This window comes from Thamnophis elegans, chromosome 7, assembly GCF_009769535.1.
Source record: "Thamnophis elegans isolate rThaEle1 chromosome 7, rThaEle1.pri, whole genome shotgun sequence".
In the NCBI taxonomy this organism is placed as follows: domain Eukaryota; kingdom Metazoa; phylum Chordata; class Lepidosauria; order Squamata; family Colubridae; genus Thamnophis; species Thamnophis elegans.
The window spans coordinates 40,888,821-40,909,809 of NC_045547.1; the positions used below are offsets into that span (position 1 = coordinate 40,888,821).

At 35.4% G+C, this 20,989-nt stretch overlaps 1 protein-coding gene across 1 annotated transcript; it reads left to right on the forward strand.

Annotated features, from left to right (window-relative positions):
* The first annotated feature begins 2,317 nt into the window (after positions 1 to 2,317).
* MGAT4C (MGAT4 family member C) lies at positions 2,318 to 7,537 on the forward strand. The gene is made up of 3 exons (XM_032221168.1): positions 2,318 to 2,323; positions 2,461 to 2,608; positions 5,850 to 7,537. Exons 1-3 carry the CDS (start codon positions 2,318 to 2,320, stop codon positions 7,004 to 7,006), a joined length of 1,311 nt encoding a protein of 436 aa, XP_032077059.1. The 3' UTR covers positions 7,007 to 7,537.
* Positions 7,538 to 20,989: the final 13,452 nt, after the last annotated feature.

Here is a 20,989-nt window from a genome sequence, read left to right on the forward strand (position 1 = left end):
AGCTTTTGTATTTAAAATCCAAAAGCATAGGAAACAACAAGCATTTTAAAACTCTCCAGGTGTACTTAGATGTGTAGTCCTCAGGACCCTGAATGAACATGTGAAAGTGATTGAGGCAGTGATAATAAAAGTACAACACAAGTTAGAATGACCTTCCTTTGGAGGCCAGAGTAGTGTTAATAATATTTGCCTTTTGTACCAGATGAAGACCTGGTTTTAATCATTCACCTAGGGCACATGATCCTTTTTTCTAAGCATGCCTTTATCCCTTCACTGCTTCTCTATCAGTGAGACACATATGTAGTATATCTTTCACTTTAGTTCATTATGTTTTGCATTTAGTCCTATTGTTTTGTCTTAATTAATTAATATAACCTATAATCCTTCAGAGAATGAGCAGTTTATAAACAGAGAGGCAATGTCAAGGAAAAGTGAATATAGATACTTGATGTTAGAAGTTAGAACATAGGTGAAAAATGTCTAGCTAACCCTCCTGTCTTCCGCTATCAAATCTTCTGCTTCACCCCCTTCTTTGGTGAATACCTAGTCACCTTTTTCAGACTGATTCGGAGAGAAGAGAGGACAAGAAAGAAGTTCAGTTTGCTTTGTCATCTTCTCTTGGGTAAGGTATGGGGGGAAATTAATTGGCACAGGGAGCCAAGGGACAGAGGAGGAAGGTGAGGAGTCACACAGCTGTCAGAAGCTGGAAATAGATTGCATTACTGCTGAGACTTCTCAAAAGATGCAGACAGCATGCAAGGAAATTGACTTCTTTGGATTTTCAACAGTTATGCAAATTTCCTTTCCAGGTTTCTAGACATGTGCTATGACTAAAGCTGCTTACCAGCATTAGCCACATTAAGCTGCCATGAAAAAAGGGACAAAAAAATCTCTATTTCAATGCAATGCAACAAAGTAGTTTTTGCATGAATATCCTCTGAGAAGTAGAAAGGAATACAAGTAGAGGAAGCCTAACTTAAAGATGCATTAAAGAAGAAAGAATCACAAGAAAGCATTGTTCAGACTGCCAAATTTTGTATTAGTGAAATAACATTCAGTGATTATTTCAAAGAAAATCTGAGATCCTGGCTTCTAGCCTTATTTCCAGGAGGAGGGGAAAGGAGATTATACAATAAAAGTATATTATTATTTTTATTAATCTCCAGTAAAAAGCCAAGAGTACATTGAGCATAATATCTGACTTAGTTAAATGAAATATTAATTAATATTCAAAATATCCACACATAGTAGAATAACAACAATAACTATATCACAAAGCAACATTTTGATTTATGATTATTTAGCTAAATAATGAAATATCGACTATCATTCTTAACTCTAGATGGTCTAGAGAGAGATGGTCTTGAAAGAGAAACGATGACCACATCAAACTGGAGTGAACTCATGGGACATCCACATGAAGACATTCATGTTGTTTTAGCATGGCGTATTGGGAAAATTCCTTCTGTATCATCTGTGTCATAAGAAGAATTTTTAAACTTTTATTTTCAAGTCTAAAACACTGGAGTTCCATGTGATTTGGAGCCAATCAATTTTCCCATTTATAGGGTTCTTATCTTGCCTATCTTCTGAACTCAGAGCTTTATAGCAGATAAGACTTTATCCTTTAGCCTAATTTAATCCTAGAAATCAGAAACCTATTGGTTTTAGAACCCCTATACAACCCTTGATGTTCCCTTGTTATATAAACTTGGTCACTTTCATAAATCCACTAAAACTTTCAATTTTTCTCTACTAATAATATGCAACACCCACTAACCTCTTTCCTATAATTTTGGGTGCAACTGCTGGAAAAAAGCACTAGGTTGCTAGATTGAGATATATCCGGTTAATGCTTAGCTAGATAGATAGATAAACTAAATTGTGACTTCTGGCAGTCTTGCTGGTTTTATAGAGGGAGTATTATTGACTCCTATGATTACCTGTCATTGATTCAAAGGGATCAGAGTTAATAAATGTGAGAGCTGGTATAATTCCAAACGGACAGTTCAATCTGTTACCAAAGGAAAACAATAGAGACCATTCTTCCCAAACAAAAGAGATTGGATTCTAGTCAATTACATTTTGGACTATTTAACACTACTGGCTTTCTCCTTAAGAGCATTTGATAGTTCTACACCTGAGAACTATCTATAAGAGTCTATACTGTATATAGATCTGAACATATCTGACATAACATGATATGTCCTGTCTTGGTGCTGGAAAACATAGGAAACTTTATTTATATATATATATATATATATATATATATATATATATATATATATATATATATATATATATATATATATTAAACATGCCTGTACCTGGACTGGATATAAAGTAAGATTGAAGCAGATAAATAATACAAAATATTGTTTGTATTGCTTCCTTCCACTTCTTACAATAATTATGCTATGTGTCTTTTATTTTGTTTTTCTTCTCTCTTCCAACTTCTAGAATGGAGATAAGCAGTTAATCAGAGATACGGCAACACATCAATTAAATTCCGAGCGGTATGTTCACAGTTTTAAAGATCTGTCCAACTTCTCAGGATCAATAAATGTTTCCTATCGCTATCTGGCTGGCACACCTTTACTAAGAAAAAGTAAGGAACAGAATTTTTCCATTTTCTTAACAACAAATAGTGTTTTTATCTATTCTAAATGTCACAAAGAAAATGTGGCAGATGTAAGTTCATCAGCTTTTTAGAGGGCAATGAAAGAAGCTTTAAGTTGCCATTATATTAATAAGCTCCTTTTTCACAGAACATAAAAAGCTTATGTGCAACTCAGAAGAAGAGGCAGGGTTTTGTAATCTCGCTGAACTGGGGAACATCCTTCTGATCCTTCTAGAATTTTACCTTTGCATGGTATAAAAGTAAACATGTCCTCAAGATCAGCTCAACTCCTGGGGGACCCTTGGACATGCTTGCTAGCTGTATTGAAGTAATTTGTCATTGCTCTCTTCCAGAAGCATGTTTCTTTCTTTTTTCTTTTTTCTTTTTACTTTCCCTGCCTAATTTATTTCTCTGGGGTTCGTTGGTTAATTCAACTACTAACCAGGATTAAACTTGCTCAACTTCTAAATCCAGAAAAGGTGAGCCAGATGTTCTCTGTCTCTGTTGAAGTTTAGATATAAGAGAGCTCAGGCATTTCCCTTTCAAAAGTGGGATATCAAACAAATAGAGTAGCTCTACTTTTAGTAGTTATTTTTCATAGGTCTGAGAATCATTTTTAATATCTCATATTCTCCTTAAACAGCCAACAGCAATTTTGCTCATATGTTGCTCCCACGAACTGCCTGATCATACAGATAAATTAGGGGAGAAAAGCTAGTTTACACATTGCAAGAATTAATTTTTTTTAACCAAAAATAATTGAATCAACCTCAACTTGCTAGAATATCCTAATGCATAATTATGTTTCCATACCATCATACGTAGATGTATACAAAATTCTAAAGCAAAAGCAAACAAATCATATTTTGGCCCAGGTTGGGGAAAAAATGGGAAGAGGGGGACCTACCATGTCATACTGTTTCTCTCTAGCATCCAGAGACTTATAAATGGGTTAATGCAATCTGGAAGTCTAAAATGAAGCTATAATTAATAATCCATTAGTACATTGTATTGAGAAATATTTGATCCAAAAGATATATAATGCAATCAAATAACAGTTTCAGACAGCATTCTTAAACAATTACAGCCCAAATGCTAAGCCAGAGAACTTGAGCAATTAACCATCTATGGCAGGGGTCTCCAACCTTGTCAACTTTAAGCCTGGCGGACTTCAACTTCCAGAATTCTGGGAGTTGAAGTCTGCCAGGCTTAAAGTTGACAAGGTTGGAGACCCCTGATCTATGGGGAATGAAATTTCATTCTATTCAACGAGAGAGAGAAAAAAAATGCAAGTTTCAAAGATAGGAAGTAGGGGGATTTGAGAAGTGATCTTCTTTAATGGAACATACAGAGAATTTAAGCCATAGACTGAGTAAGTAAAAGCAAGCAAGCAAAGACATATATAAAAAGATGTAGTTTCTTGCTACAGCAGTGAAGGAGAAAAATCCCAAAGCTTATCGTTATAGCAAAGAAAGAAATATACAGATGCAGTCTTAAATTTCTTGCCACAGCAAAAAGAAAGAGTAAAGATTTAAAAGTTGTAGCTTTGCATTAACACCACACAAACATATCTAGTTGCTAAGCAGGGAATATTTGAGCATGTTGAACATCACAGCTTAACCTGGAATCTGAGAATAAAAATGAGAGCTTGCTTTCAAGGCAAAAAAGTGTGTAAGGGTCTCTCTAGTTGATGAGGGAGAATAAAAAGAGAACGAGAGAGGGAGGTTACCTTTTTATCAGTGCTAGGCAACCTACACCATACATGGACATAACCTTATCTTTCTTTCATGGATTTCTATCCTGAGGCACAGTTAGTGGCTACCTAAGAAAAATGGAAGAAAGAAAAATGATAGAAATTAAAAGAAGATCAGGAAATGATTGGTTTTGCCAGCTGAGTTCTTTTATGTCTTTTCTCCTGGCATGAACAAAGGATTACAAAAACCGTTGTTAGTTCTGGCTTCTTCAAAGAACTTGTTTGGGAAGAATTCATTGTTAACACAGATTTCCATGAAGACGTTTTGCTGCTGTCTTTCATTGAACTTTCAGAGTTCAAAAATCTTTGTCTGCTCTTGGAATTAGGTAGCTGTTGGGGAACACCACAAATAGTTCAACTTCACACTATATCATTTTCATTTATGGATTACATGAGAGATGCACTTTTCTACTAAGGCTCTCTGTTTAACTAAAGATAGAATGATAACCATATTTAAGAAAACAGTTGGCATTCTAAAAAGGTTTAGTGTCATCAAAAACCTGTGATGATGCAAACATACAGTTGAGGTTGATGGGCTCATATCATATACAGTAAAGTTATTTATTAGATGCAATGCAAAATATTTTATAATATACCATCAGCAGAGGACTCTTCACAAGAATTTAGGATCAAATTTCTCCTGATAAATCCAAACTACATCTACAGATCTCCCAAGAAACACAGACAAGCAAATTGTGTAACTACGCTGTATTTTAATAATGATAGCTATAGCTTATAAATAGCCAAAACTTTGCAGAAATAAGGAAATTCTTAATTCTTTGTTTCCAGGCTCCTAAAAATATGTCTCTGTTAGTTTGGAAGAGCATAAGGAACCATCCCCAAAGTTCTGTATCCACATTTACCACATGGTAATTTTGATACAACAGCAATTGCTTTCTCTGCTTGTTAGAGATGTGGTCTCATTTCTCCTAAAATGATAAGGCAAACATACTAGGGTGCAATAGAGAAGATATTATTATCTTTGAATTCAAAGTGCCAAAATCATGTCTCCCAAGCAATTTTGAAAGGCTAATTCAAAACATATTCTTACATGAACCCAGATAGACTTAAGTACGGTTAAAATCCCACCACTTTCAATGGAAGACATTTTAGCATAATTTAGTTCATCCACTTTAATGCATACAGTCTAAAAGTCTATTACTTGAATGGTAAGAGGCCCTTTCTTTATTGAGCTAGGGAAATGGATGGATGGGTGAACAGATGGATGGATGGATGGATGGATGGATGGACGGATGGACAGACAAGGCAAAATGTTTGCTAAGAGATATATGCAAGAAGAATTGTTTCAAAAGCAGCCAAAGCAAGAAGGGAAACATTCTGATGGATATACACACATATTTGTTGATTATGTTTTTATGTTCCCAATCATTTGTTATGAATAACAAGTAAATTTGCTTTTATTGCTCAGTTCTATAGAACTTAAATATTCTTTTTATTTTCATCATTATTATTCAGGATATCTTACCATTGGACTATCTTCAGTCAAAAGGAAAAAAGGGAATTATTTGCTGGAGACAATCAAGTCTATATTTGAACAGTCAAGTTATGAAGAGCTGAAAGAAATTGCTGTGGTCGTACATCTGGCAGAATTTGACTCCACCTGGTGTGATAACATGGTTCAAGATATTTCACAGAAATTTGCCCATCATGTAATTGCTGGCAGATTAATGGTAATCCATACACCAGAGGAATATTATCCAGTTTTGAATGGACTTAAGAGAAATTACAATGATCCAGAAGACCGGGTGAAATTTCGCTCCAAGCAAAATGTTGATTATGCATTCTTGCTTAACTTTTGTGCTAACCTTTCTGATTATTATGTAATGTTAGAAGATGATGTTAGATGTGCAAAAAACTTCTTGACTGTTATTAAGAAAGTCATAACTTCACGAGAGGGAACCTACTGGGTAACTTTAGAATTTTCCAAGTTGGGTTACATTGGGAAATTGTATCATTCCCATGATCTCCCTCGTCTGGCTCATTTTTTATTGATGTTCTACCAGGAAATGCCTTGTGATTGGTTGCTGATACATTTCCGTGGGCTGTTGGCTCAAAAGGATGTCATACGTTTCAAACCATCCCTTTTTCAGCACATGGGATATTACTCATCTTATAAAGGAGCTGAAAATAAATTAAAAGATGATGACTTTGAAGAGGATTCGTTTGACCTTCCAGATAACCCTCCTGCCAACTTGCATACCAATATGAACGTATTTGAGAATTATGAGGCGAGCAAGGCATATAGTAGTGTGGATGAATACTTCTGGGCAAAAGCACCCTCAACTGGAGATTTTTACGTCGTTGTCTTTGATAGGCCTCTTAAAATTAACAAAATCAAAGTTGTCACCGGTACTGAAGACCGACAAAATGATGTTTTGCATCATGGTGCTCTGGAAGTTGGAGAAAAAACTGTTGGGGGCAAAAAGGAAAGGCAATGTACTACCTTCTTGAGACTAGGAGAATTTAAAAATGGAAATTTGGAAATCACAGATGTGGAGCACAAAGTTCTTTTTGATATTAACTGCATGAGAATACTTGTTACCAAAAGTCAAAAGGAATGGTTGATCATTAGAAGTATTAGCATATGGATTTCACAGCTACCAAGTCAATAAGGAAAATCAACAGCAGCAGAATATACCATTGCCTAAACCCAATGAAATAGTGCCATGAAATGACTTTTTTTTCCAATCTTTTTGCTACAGATACTGGCAATCTGGGAGATTATAAAACAAATAAAAGCAATCTAGTTTTTACTAGTTCAGTGAGGCAATATTCAAGTACTACTTTGTTGGAATTTCTGAATTTTATAGAACATGTAAACAAGTTCTGTCCATCACTCAAACACAGATCCACTTCTTTGTTGTTTTCTTCTCTTTTCTCCTTTCGGGAGGGAAGGACTGGTTGTGTTTTTGACATCGTACAATTTATGGATTTTGTGGGCTCATGCCTATTGATTGTCAAAGGAATTTAACTCCCTCATGTTCATGTACAAATTAAAAATGTGGTGGTGGTTTGTAATTGTACAGTGGTTGGTGGCTTGTTTTGAGATAATTTTGATAAAGAAGTCCTGTTAATACAGCTGATGTTCTCTACTGTGAGCATTGTAAAAAAGATATGTTGAAATTACATTTGAAATTACACAATTGGTTATAAATCTGTACTTATCCTGTAAACTGCAGTAAGTGTATCCACTATTCTTGAATTCTCTTGAAAAATTACTTGTTCTAGTCAGATTTATCACCTAGAATTGATGGGGTAACTGCATTTCATCTATCTTTAATTTCCACTTTTCATTGTTCAAACCATATTGATACCTTTATGTGAAATATTATTCAAGGTTTTACGCAAAACTATGATTTTTGCATTTCTGTAGAATGCAAATGGTTTTAATAAGCTGAATATAGACCTGCAAGAATATTAAGAATTATGTATTATGTGAGGTCACAATGAATTCTACCAATTATTTGTTATGCAGATGTATTCCCAGGAATATAAACTAAAGCTCTTTGGAGCTGCCATAGAAATATGGGACCTGCCATACAAATATTATGAAACAATATAAGAAATATAACAAAATACTCACAAAAATTAAACACAGGTTAGCATGATAAAGTATATGAATTTAAAAATCTGTCTTATATTGACTACACTCCACTTTTTTATTTTATTTTATTATAATATTTCAATCATCACTTTTCTGTAACTGCAGAACTTAAGATCCCCAGTTCTATTCCAGCCTTGACCTGCTCAGGTTCAACAATACTATGTGATGTCTGTGAAGCCATGCTCCAGTTTTTATTGCCAATCATTTTGGCCAAGGTTGTCACCAGTCACTGTAGTCAAACTGCTTTAAAACTGGAAATATTATAGAATAATGTTAGAAAGGTCCCCCCCCCCACACACACACAAAATATGCTATGGTGCTGAACTATAACTCCTCTCTATAAAATTTGTTATCATGGAGTCCCAGAACACCAATCTACAATCTCATGTATTGGGAGTGGGGTTTGATCAAATAAGCAACCTACTTACAATGAATTCCTGCCAATTTTTGCATTATTACAAATACGCAATAGTGCTATTGCATAGCTTCATTCCATTTCAATATGTCTTATAATATTTTATGCCCTTTACCTTTCTTGCAAACAATTAATAGGAAAATGTATGGGTGATTGCATTTATTCATTATACTATCTTACACAAAATATTTCTCCTGATCCACTTAGCCAGGGGTGTCAAACTCATGTCATCATAGTGGCATCACATGATATAATTGGGACTTTTTTCCCCTTCACTAAACCGGGCCAGGATGTGGCCAGTGTGTGATGCATCCAGTCCACTGACTGGGAGTTCGACAGCCCTGCACTTAGCCATCCAACTCCATGTCTTCTTTTTAATAGATTTTTTGGCATTGCCCAACTTCCACAAAGCAAGGATTATTTGTATCTTCAGAATTCCTCCCCCCCCCCCATGTTTAATTCATGGAATGTATAATTTACTTTGCATCTGTGAACTAATTCTTTGTACACAGTGACCATCTGTATATCTCTGCTACAAGGAAACTTGTGATTCTTTAATCACACTTTCATGATGTGCCTTAAGGCTATTTGTTTGTCCTTATATTGATTGACATTTTTATTGTAATATTTCCCTGTTTGTCTGATGCCCTAACTTTTTTGTTTTCTGTGTTTTTTGTGATTTTTCATGTGACATATTTCATTGCTCTACATATGCATTCCCATTGCACAGGGGGAAAACGCTATGGCTATCAGATCAGGTAGAAAATTTCCATTCTTTGAAAGAATTTCCAACAAGTTTTGAATAAGAAAAAAAATAGGAGACTCTTGATTTTATAGTATGGAATTGCTAGAGTAATCCATATATCTCTCCCCAAATCTTTTTGAGTTATCTTTCATATATAAGATTAACATCTTTCTTTAAACCTCCCACTCCCAAAATGCATACATAAACTGTAGTGATATTTTATACTACTAAGCTAGAAGTAGTTGTCATTGTGCACAGACTGTGAAATTGGCATTTCTGAAGCCTTATGTTGGAGGTGATGTTCATTGTGATAACATTAACAAATTGTCAATTGTGACAGTAGCAGTGATAAGTCACTATGGAAACAATTGTAAAGAATTCCCATTCTCATATTGATCTAGCTGACAAATGGAAAGTAGTCTTCATTTGAAATTTAAGTCTTTTTAGTTTATGCTACTCTACAAAGAGAAAAAAATGTTCAGCATTTCAACAAGTGAAGCTATATGCCCAGGTGTACATATCATATTTGAATATACCTAAGGAAAAAACTCTATCCCTCTTTATCAGAAAGGAATAAAATATTTTTCAAAGTTCCATATTCTCAATCAACTGACAGGGTTTGGAGATCTCATGGTAGTGGTAGGTTCTACCCTTGCCTTAACTTAGCATGACAGGTAACCATGTTATGTGTATATTTGATCTTCACAGAGTCTTTTTTCCTACTTCATTGTTGCTCTCATAGAAGCCAATTGCAGAGAGAGAGAGAGAGAGAGAGAGAGAGAGAGAGAGAGAGAGACCAAGTTTGAAATAATTACAAGATGATAGATGATAGATAGATAGATAGATAGATAGATAGATAGATAGATAGATAGATAGATAGTAGATGACAGATATATGATAGAAACAAAAAGATGACAGACAGACAGTCAGACAATTACTCTCTTGAATGAAATATATACCTGATTACTTCAAATTCTTAACCATACTTTCAATGGAGCACCATTCAGGCATGGAATAGGAACAATTGTTCCTGTCCTACCCCACTTCCCCTAATCAATATTAGAATTTTTTTTCTTCTATTTTTGTGCATTTGAGTCCTACCCTCTGAAGACCAGTCTTTTGCTTAGTGTCACTCCTTATTTGTTTTTCTTCTAAAAATACCCAAATATGGAACACAGGATAAACATGTTTATATGTTAGCAGTAAGCAATACTACAAATCTTCCGCATGTGAAGTATTCTATACAAAGAATATTGGCTTTGCATTCTCTGCACCCAGAGGTCATTTGGTCTGCATATACATTGAAATGAAGATGCAGATACAGAGTGAAACATTGTTTTCAGCAAAAGTGTTGTGGAGTGTTAAGAATGGGGAAAAGTCAAGGAGACTGGTAAGGGTTGCTAAAGAAGTCATCAAAACGAGAAAGGGAAGATGATGAGAAGATTGGGGATGCAGTTGGCCAGTAGCCTAGGCCAAGTAGGAGCCTGTTCCTATTTCTTCCTGCTGATATACATGGGTTGACCCTTAGGGTACAGCTGATATTAGAATGTAACCAATGATATTGAGCATTTTGGGGGTGAATTTTTTTTAACAAAATAACAACTGGTGTACTAGTGAGGAATAGACTATTGCCTATTCAGATATCTTCAACTGTTTCCCAGGAGCATCACTACTTCATTATTGTGCACATCAACCATTGGAGCATCAATGAGAGGATTATTTTTTATTAACCAATTGGCCAGTAAGGTAATCTAAGAAAGGAAGACATGACAAATTAAAAGAGAACTATGATGATTTGTGATTGTTTTTACAACTAAATGCACCACCAGATTTTAAAAAATTCTACAATTATACAGCCTGTCCACCCTTGCACCTTTCTTTCACACGCATAAGAACTTTTCTTTATTTTCTCTTCCCCTCTCCCTTTTTTTTTAAATACATAAAAGCACATGGTATTTGGATGAGCCTCGCTGAAATGTTACTGTCCCCCAGTTTCATCCCACTGGCTGCCAGGACCCATGTACAGCTACTGAGTTTGGATAATTAAAATATAGATGACTGAAAATGGCAGCAAAAAGATCTTTAATTTGTGACGTTATCTATAGGTAGTCCTCAACTTAAACAGTTCACTTAGTGACCATTTGAAGTTACCACAGCACTAAAAAAAGTTACTTATGACCATTTTTCACACTTATAATCATTGATGCATCCCATGGTTATGTGATCAAAATTAAGACTCTTGGCAACTGGCTCATATTTATGACGGTTGCAGTGTCCAGGAGTCATGGGATCATCTTTTGTAACCTTCTCATAAGCAAAGTCAATGGGGAAGCCAGATTCACTGAACAACCATGTTACTAACTTAACAACTGCAGTAATTCACTTAACAACTGTGGCAAGAAAGGTTGTAAAATGAAGCAAAACTCACTTAACAAGTGTTTCACTTAGCAACAGAAATTTTGGGCTCAACTGTAGTCATAAGCCAAGGACTATCTGTATCAGCCAGTAATATGTTTGCAGTCTAGGTCTGTCAGATGAAAAATTACACTCAACAATGGGTGTCAAGCTCACGGGGTCACGCGCCATATTGCAATATTTTTCTCCTTCATGGAGCTGGGGTGGGTGTGACTTGCGTGTGACGCATCTGGCCCATGGGCCACCAGTTTGACACCCCTGCACTAGACAAAGCTATTAACAAAGGTGACTATGACAGAGGGTAGAGGTGGACAGAGCAAAACTATCCAGAGTATTCAGCATAAAACTTGACATCTGCCCATTGCTTTAATGTGATTTACTTCTGTATTGATTCCAGAACTGAGTCAGATTTATGAACTGCATTATGCCTTCAACAATGAAACAGCATGATTTCACAGGCTACAGATCATAATTTAACTACTTTAGAAACACAGAAATTATCTTATCAGAGTTTAACATATTGATCCATTAAATTGATACCACCTATGCTGATTGGCAATATCTCTCTAGGGTTTAAGAGATGAATATTTCCTAGATCTGTATCAAGATGATAGGAACTGAGACTGAAATGTTAGGCTTTCAAAATATATTTTTGTCAAAAAAAAAAAGGATGGGCCATTAGATATTATACCACATTATATAATATATATTATCTACATTATCTCAATTCAGTAGCCCTATGACAAGTAGCTGCAATTTTTATGCAGCTGCACATTTCCTGGTAAGATAAAAAAAAATGGACAAATTTCTTTTTAGGAAGTCTTGCAAGGCATTTCATATTTCAGAGACATAAAGGTAATCTTTGATTTACAATAGTTCATTTAACGATCATTCAAAGTTACAGCAGCACTGAAAGAAGTGACTTATGATCATTTTTCACACTTACAAACATTGCAGCATCTCCTTGGTCATGGGATCAAAATTCCGGTGTTTAGCAACTGACTCATAGTTTTGACCGGTCATGTGATCACCTTTCAATAGAGAAACCAGATTCACTTAACAACCAAGTTACCAATTTACCAATTGCAGTGATTTACTTAACAAATGCAGCAGGAAAAGTTGTAAAATGGGGCAAAATCCACTTAACACTTAGCAACATAAATTTTAGGCTCAATTGTGATCGTAAGTCGAAGACTACCTGTACAAATGTTTAATAAGATTTTAAGATTTAAATGTTAGCATATTATGTGCTTCTTGTGAAATTTGTGGTTTAAAAACATGAACATAATATCTAAATGAGCTCTGTGTGCATTAGAAAAAAAATCTTCCTAAAGGATTTCCAAGCTGAGAGATTGGTGTGTTCCTCTCTCCTCGGGGTATGATTAGTTTCCCAATAGTCTACTCATGAAAGGTAGCACAATAAATTCTTGTACTGGTCCTCTTAGGAATGCAGTGGCCACCCATAACTGCAAAAATTGGTGCCATTTTCATTGCGTTGATTAAAACTCACGATGAAGGAATGTCTGTATAGACATGCCAACAGGAAAAGAAGTCAAATTCTGCATCGCATATGCCAATAAGGTTCTTTCAAAAGGACAGATTATTCACATGGCTGCAAGAAGTAGTAGGCCAATAGCTTTCTTGACTCATAAATCAAACTAACTTTAGATGTGGTTTGGCAAAAAAAAAAAAAGGCTATTTAAAGCACAAAGTTCCACAAAATAAACAATCCAACAAACAGCCCTGGAAAATGCACAAAAGTTTCTACTTCTCGAAGAGAAGCACCTTTGTTTAAATTTCCTCTATTTCCTTAGCAACCATCCATGTCACTAATCCCTAGGAAAACAGGATATGTGAAGTACCTTCTGAAGCTCAGTTTCAAATGCTGGTGTAATTTGTGCCAATTAAAACACCCTTTAAGAACGTATCAACATATACTTTAAAATATATATTTCTTTCCCAAGTTCTGTTTTATAATTCTCCTATGAAGGAAGACATGTCTTAAGGATACATTTCTTCATTTTTATTCCTCTCAATGTTAAATATTAGTGATAAAGAGTCTGATCCCTAACAACAGTTAGAAAATGAGAAGAAGGTGTTGAAAACTGACCTAGGTTGCGTTGAATGTCTATATATGCCAAGCACAGTCTGAATCAGCACAAATAGTTCATGCAACATTTCAAGATTTAAGGTATCAGTTTAATCAAAGGCATGTGTGATTTAGAGACCTTGTTGTGAACTGTATGTTCTATTCTTGCAACAATTTTGTCACTGTCTTTATATCATCTATGTCAGTAATTTATTTGTTCACTGCTGGAAATAATATACTGTATAATTTTTGGTACTTCACTGTAACTTGTTATGCTTTACAGCTAGTAAAGAATAGAAGCAGATTTCATATTTAAGGAGTTGGTGTCAATGACATAATTAGGAACTGAACTTGATGCAAAATATTGACAGAAATAATTCATCACTCTTAGAAATATTGATTTATATCAGTTGTCACAAAGTATTGCAAAAATTGAAAGGGGTTATTTAACATTATTGTTAAAAAGTTTTAATATATTAACTTGTGTTAATCAATAGTATGCACAAAAGAAAGCAAGAAACTTTGCCCTAAACTTGGAATAAATTGCCCCAATTGGATATTCCTTTAGAATGTTCTGATTTGGCTGGTGTTGGGGTTAGTTTGGTTGTTGTTTTTAAATTATTGTGGCTAATGACAAGTTTAGTTTGTATCCAGCACACTCCCAGTCAATGATCCACATGAGAGTAAACACAACTGCCAGTCAGTTCAGCTAGCAAAAATGGAGTTTGAAGTTTATTTGTTAATATTAGCTAATGTCAAAAATAGTTAACTGGCAAAACAAATAGAAAGTCAGCAAAAGCAGGGAAGAGACAACTGGCAAGGACCAGAGAGACAAAAAGGCAAAGGACAACCTGCATTCTCAGTTCTATCTTCAAAAGGAGATAATTGCTCACTGTCTCTCATGTCTTGTTCACTTGGTCAAGTCTTCCCCTGAAGACTATCAGGAAGTTTCTGTTGATGGAGAACGTGGCAGTGCAGGCAGATACGTGTGCCTCTAGAATAGAATACATTACACTTCCACTCCAAGAGCTGCATTTGCTGCCAGTTTGCTTCTGGGTCCAATTCCAGGTGCTGACGTGGACCATCATAGCATGGGTTCAGGTTATTGAGGAACTGCCTCTTCCCACTGACATCTGCCCATCTCATCAGATCTAGTAGAAGAACTATGCTGTGACTCCCATCAACTAAGGAGTTACATTTGGTGGGACCAGAAGATGGGTCTTTTTCTCAGTCACTCACTCACCCACTCTGTGGTCCCCCCACCTCTGAACACTTGGCTGCTGCCCATTCATTCCCTGCCATCCTTGGCTGTTTCACCTGGTGCCTGGGGTCTCAGGGACTGATTCTCTGCTGAAGTAGTTCTATTCTTCATAACAGCCAATGCTCTTGCCTAGCCTTTTTAAAAACAATGGCATCAATATTTTTATATTGCATTCTATTTTAATATTGTTATTTATGGTTTTATTGTATGCCATTCACAGTCACATTCTGTGAGATGAGAGGTCATATGAATATGACAGTTAAATGAATAAATGGATATTATTTCAGATCCAGTGTAGAAAGCACATTCAGACTTGCAAAGTTTCTGTTATTCTTGCTGTTACAATTAATGTAGTTCCAACATTGTTCTTTCTCTGACCGGATTAGTAGGGCTGATAAATGCTGTGGCAAAAGGATCACCTTGAGCCATCTAGTTTTAACCCTTTTATATAAATAACAAATGCAGACTAGAGATGGAAAGATGACATTGGCTGATCCCTCCTCTGTTCTGCATCATGAAGCAAAACATTTTTAGACAGAAATGATGTATCTACCAGTTCTGACAGAACAACTTAAATGGAATAATGGGAAAGCAAAATAAGTTCCTTGCTGTTTAATTTGTCCTCTTAGACCTCAAAAACAGATGATTGCTAGTCCATTCCAAATGCTATTTATCATCAAACTATATAAAAAAAATGACTGTAGATTTTTTTTAAAAAAAATCAAGAACATTTTTGCCATTTCTGTAATAAATTGTGGAAGCAATTTGCTACCTGCCTTCACAAAGGGACCCTGAAGTAGGTGGAACAAAAAAGCAACAACAATTGATTTACTTGAACAGCATGGTCCATAAATAATATAATAACAGCAAGTATATATTTCTTTGGTAATTGGCCTGAAGTCCTTAATGCACATGCTTGCACTCTTTGACCCTGCTTGTAGAACTCAATAAGTAACAAACCAGGGGAGGTTGTCTATTTGGCAACCTACATTCTCAATAGCTTATTGGTTATTTATAATGTGCATATATTTCACAGTTAGCAACCTGTTTACAGTCTCAATAAACAAAGGACATCATTTTTGCAAAGCTTGACAGCAGATCAACTCTAACTTAATGCATGTCTACCATTCACATTTGGCCCCCTGCCTGTAAAAAAAGAAGCAGCATAAAACCCATGTAACACAGAGAGATGTTTGTTATTTGACTTTTCCTCTGCCCCACCTCTCCAACTCTAAATTAGATCCAAATAAAGGCAGCACAAGTAAAACCAGCTGCTATTGTAGTCTCCATATTTCAATTGTGAGTGTGTGTCTGGGGGGAGCAACAACATTCTCAAAATGGCCACTTCAAATTTTGAATGCTGAAAGTATGGTTAGTTGAGCACATTTATTTATCTGGAAGTAAAATGTAGGAACAAGAAGTACCACTTTCATTCATCAGATCCTTCCATCAGATTCCTATGGAATTAGGAATGTGGATTTTGTATATTTATTTTATATTTGTTGTTATTTATTTTAAAACTTTTTCAAATTTAACCCACAGACATACACACACAAAGTAACAAATACTAAAAGGTTTTTTTGATTCCCCCCCTATTTAATATGCTTGATTATTTCCCAAAAAAATATTTTCCCCAAAATTCCCCTTCCCAAAATATTTATCATTCATGTTTTCAATAGTACTATACAAACAAGAGAATGTAGCTGCCCAAGTTTTTAAAGACATAATAAGATATGTAGTTATAGGTATACAGGACCCCTCCCACAACCTGGTCATCTTCTACACCAGTGGTTCCCAAACTTGGCAACTTTAAGACTTGTGGACTTCAACTCCCAGAATTCTCCAGCCAACTCTGGTCTGCTGGCTGGAGAATTCTGGGAGTTGAAGTCCACAAGTCTTAAAGTTGCCAAGTTTGGGAACCACTGTTCTACACTAATGTTTTAAAATTTACCATTTATTCATCTAGTACAAATCTGAAGCCCAGCATGTGTCAGCATCTAGCTTTTTCTTTCATTTCAATGAAGGATCCACATCTCTGCTTGTTCTCTTCTGTTTTTGCATATATTTAGAGCCATATCAGAATTTTTGTACATAAGCAATCAGACCAGAGGATGCTGGTATTTTTCTTTGTAATTACAAGAAGCAATTTCCTTTCACCAAGTGAAGCTAAACAAAATTTATTTCTAAATATTGCACAGTAGCACAGATATAAGGAGTTACTTTCCTTATTGAATCTATCTAAATATTCTACGGTTATTTTTATTCGAATGTTAATAAACAGTATATTGCAATTACTGATTTAATACATTCCTTTTCTGAAACTATTGTTGAAACTAATTGATAGTTCTAAACCAAGGACATTACTCAGCATGAATGAAGAAAAGACTACTATTAATGGTCACAATCTGTGAATAATCATCAAACATTATTAATACCCTTCATGTTGGTCATTGTCTAGGATTTTTAAAAGATAATAAAATCAAAATCTTATTGTATTTAAAATATATTTCAAATCCATATAAGCTGCAACACTATTATGATGAATACATAAAAAACCTCATTAGCTGTTCTAAAAATAAATAGATTTCTTTATAAGAAGTGAAGTTATTTTTCTATTTTATGTATTTGCAATGTTTGCACCAAAATATCTCATTATCCTGAATGGAAATAACTGAGTGAAAGAAGCAAGCATAAAGTACTACAGGGTTCACAGAACTATTTATTCTACTGTACTTTGGAATCCAAGCAATTTTGATCTTCATTGTTGCAAGTTTAACTGATATTTCAGATCCCTCATGTTCCATGTATGATTAATTGCAATTAATTGTCATATTTTAATAATCAGGCCATGTCAAAGACTCAAGTAGCAATTGGACAATTTGGGTTGAAAGTTGGTCAATTGTTATATGTAATCTATAGTTTAAGGTATGGATGTCCAACCTTTTGCTTGCCTGGGTCACATTGAGTAAGAGGAATTGTCTTGGGCCACATATAAACATATCTAAATATCCTAGGGTTATTTTTATTAACTACATAATATAGTTAATGTATATAAATCACATAATAATGTTAAAAGTTCATGTTCTTATCACATTACTAACTGTCCAGGGCCACATATGGTCTGTAAACTTTGGGTTGGATATGTCTGGTTTACGATTAGGTGGATGAGACTAAAACAAGTTTGGACAAAAGTGGTTAGAAACATCATTTCACACTTTTTTCAGACCTCCCCGTGTTTCTTTTACTTTACTTTAAGTGCCTCCAGCACTTCTTCTTCTCGCCTTTGGTTGAAAACTGTAAAAAAAGAACACTTTTTATTCAAAAAATGATATGACCTCTTGTAAATTGCTTTTAAAGTTAGATTGTGGGGTACATGAAATTAGATTAAATATAAAGCCTGTTCACCAATGTCTAAATGGAGAACTTAACTTCCATTTTGCATTTCATGATATATGTGGGCTGTTACTCCAAATTCTCCAGTGTACGTTGATATCTTTCTCTATTTCTCTGTGTCTTATTATCTGTCTCCGTGTGCTGTATGTTTATTGTTGGATTGAGCTGAAATCTAAGAAATCTTTTTTTTAAAAAAGGCCATTCAGCTATTAATACATAAAGTAAAGGTAAAAGTTCCCCTCACACATATGTGCTAGTCATTCCTGACTCTAGGGGGCAGTGCTCATTTCTATTTCAAAGCCAAAGAGCCAACACTGTCCAAAGATGTCTCCATGATCATGTGGCCGGCATGACTAAATGCCAAAGGAGTACGGAACACTGTTAGTTACATTAACACCAAAGGTGGTTCATATTTTTTCTACTTACATTTTTACATGTTTTCAAACCGCTAGGTTGGCAGAAGCTGGGACAAGTAACAGGAGCCCACTCCGATACGCAGCACTAGGGATTTGAACCATCGAACTGCCAACCTTCCTGATTGACAAGCTGTCTTAGCCACTGAGCCATCACATCCATTATTATTATTATTGTTGTTGTTGTACAATTGTATCACAGCGGCCAGTTGTTTCGCCGGATTTGGCATTGGTTACTAGTCGGGCCCCACCCAGGGGCCTAGGACGTTGTAACGTATTTTCGTAATATGCGTGCAGATCCAAGCAGTGCGGCTTTTTGCATTTGACTGATGGTGATATTGTCAATTTTTAACTGTTTTAAATGTAATTCCAGTGCTTTTGGAATAGCACCCAGTGTGCCAATTACCACTGGAATTATCACTGCTGGTTTGTGCCATAGTCATTGAATTTCGATTTTTAAGTCCTGGTATCTTGCGATTTTTTCATGTTCCTTCTCGGCAACCCTGCTATCACCTGGTATTGCGATGTCTATGATTGTGACCTTATTTTTCTCAACCAGTGTGATGTCTGGTGTATTATGCGCCAGTATTTTGTTGGTTTGTATACGGAAATCCCACAAGATCTTGACCATCTGATTTTCGGTGACTTTTTCAGGCTGATGTTCCCACCAGTTTGTTGCTGTTTTAATATTATAATTTTTGCACAAATTCCAATGGATCATTTGTGCTACTGAATTGTGCCGCAATTTATAATCAGTCTGCGCAATTTTTTTACAGCAGCTGAGTATGTGATCAACAGTTTCATCAGCTTCTTTGCAAAGTCTGCATTTGGCATCATCAGAGGATTTTTCGATTTTGGCCTTAATGGCATTTGTGTGGATAGCTTGTTCTTGCGCAGCTAGGATTAGTGACTCTGTTTCTTTCTTTAATGTACCTGTTGTTAACCATAACCAAGTTTGTTCACTGTCCACTTTATCTTTTATTTTTTCCAGAAATTGGCCATGCAGTGCTTTTTTCTGCCAACTCTCCATTCTTGATTTTATGACATCTTTTCTGTATTCTTGTTTCGTCTGTTGGGCCTTCAGTAGTTTTTTGTTCTTTACTTCAATTAATAGATGTTCTTGACTTTCCTTTAAATAATCAGTCAGTGCATGTTTTTCTTCTTCAACTGTTTGCTTCACTTGTAATAATCCTCTCCACCTGATTTTCGGGGCAGGTATAGTCTATCAGTATCACCACGTGGATGTAAACTGTAGTGCATTGTCATTAGTTTCCTAGGTTTTTGGTCCAAAATGTCCAAATCAGCTTGTGTCCAGTTAACTATACCAGCTGTGTATCTTATAACTGGTATTGCCCAGGTATTTATGGCCTTGAATGTATTTCCACCATTCAATTTAGATTTCAAAATTTTCCTAACTCTGTTGGTGTACTCTCACCTGACAATAGTTTTTACTTCTCCATGCTTGATATTATCCAACTGCAGAATGCCTAAGTATTTGTAGGCTTCATTTTTGTTGCATTTAATTAGTTGGCCATTGGGCATTTCAATTCCCTCACATGCAGTGATTTTGCCTCTTTTTATGGATACAGTGGCGCATTTTTCCATGCCAAACTGCATTGAAATATCGGTGCTGAATACTCGGACTGTGTGTGTCAATGATTGGATTTCTATTTCTGACTTTCCATAGAGTTTCAAATCATCCATATATAGTAAATGCGAAATTTTTTCAGCTTCTTTGGCTGTTTGGTAGCCTAATTTCATTTTTTTAAGATTACTGATAGTCGGATCATTTCGATGATGAAGAGAAGAGGTGAAAGTGAATCACCCTGGAAAATTCCTCCTTGATATTAACCATTCCGTAGATCTCATTCCCTACTTCCAACTCAGTTCTCCATTGTTTCATCGCCTTTTCAGTAAAAGATGTAATATTTTTGCTAATGCCAGTTGTTTCTAAGCATTTTATGATCCAACTATGTGGCAGTGAGTCAAATGCCTTTTGTAATCAATCCAGACCATATTCAAGTTTGTTTTTCTGTTCTTACAATTTTTTAATATCATTTTATCAATTAGGAGCTGATCTTTTGTGCCCCTGCTCCTTCTTTTGTTGCCTTTTTGCTCTACTGGCAAGATGTTGTTTGTTTCCAAATAATCCATCATGTTATCTGCAATAATGCCTGTGAGTAATTTGAAGGTTGTTGGCAAGCATGTTATTGGTCCGTAGTTTTCAGGTGTTGTTCCTTTAGTTGCATCTTTCTGAATC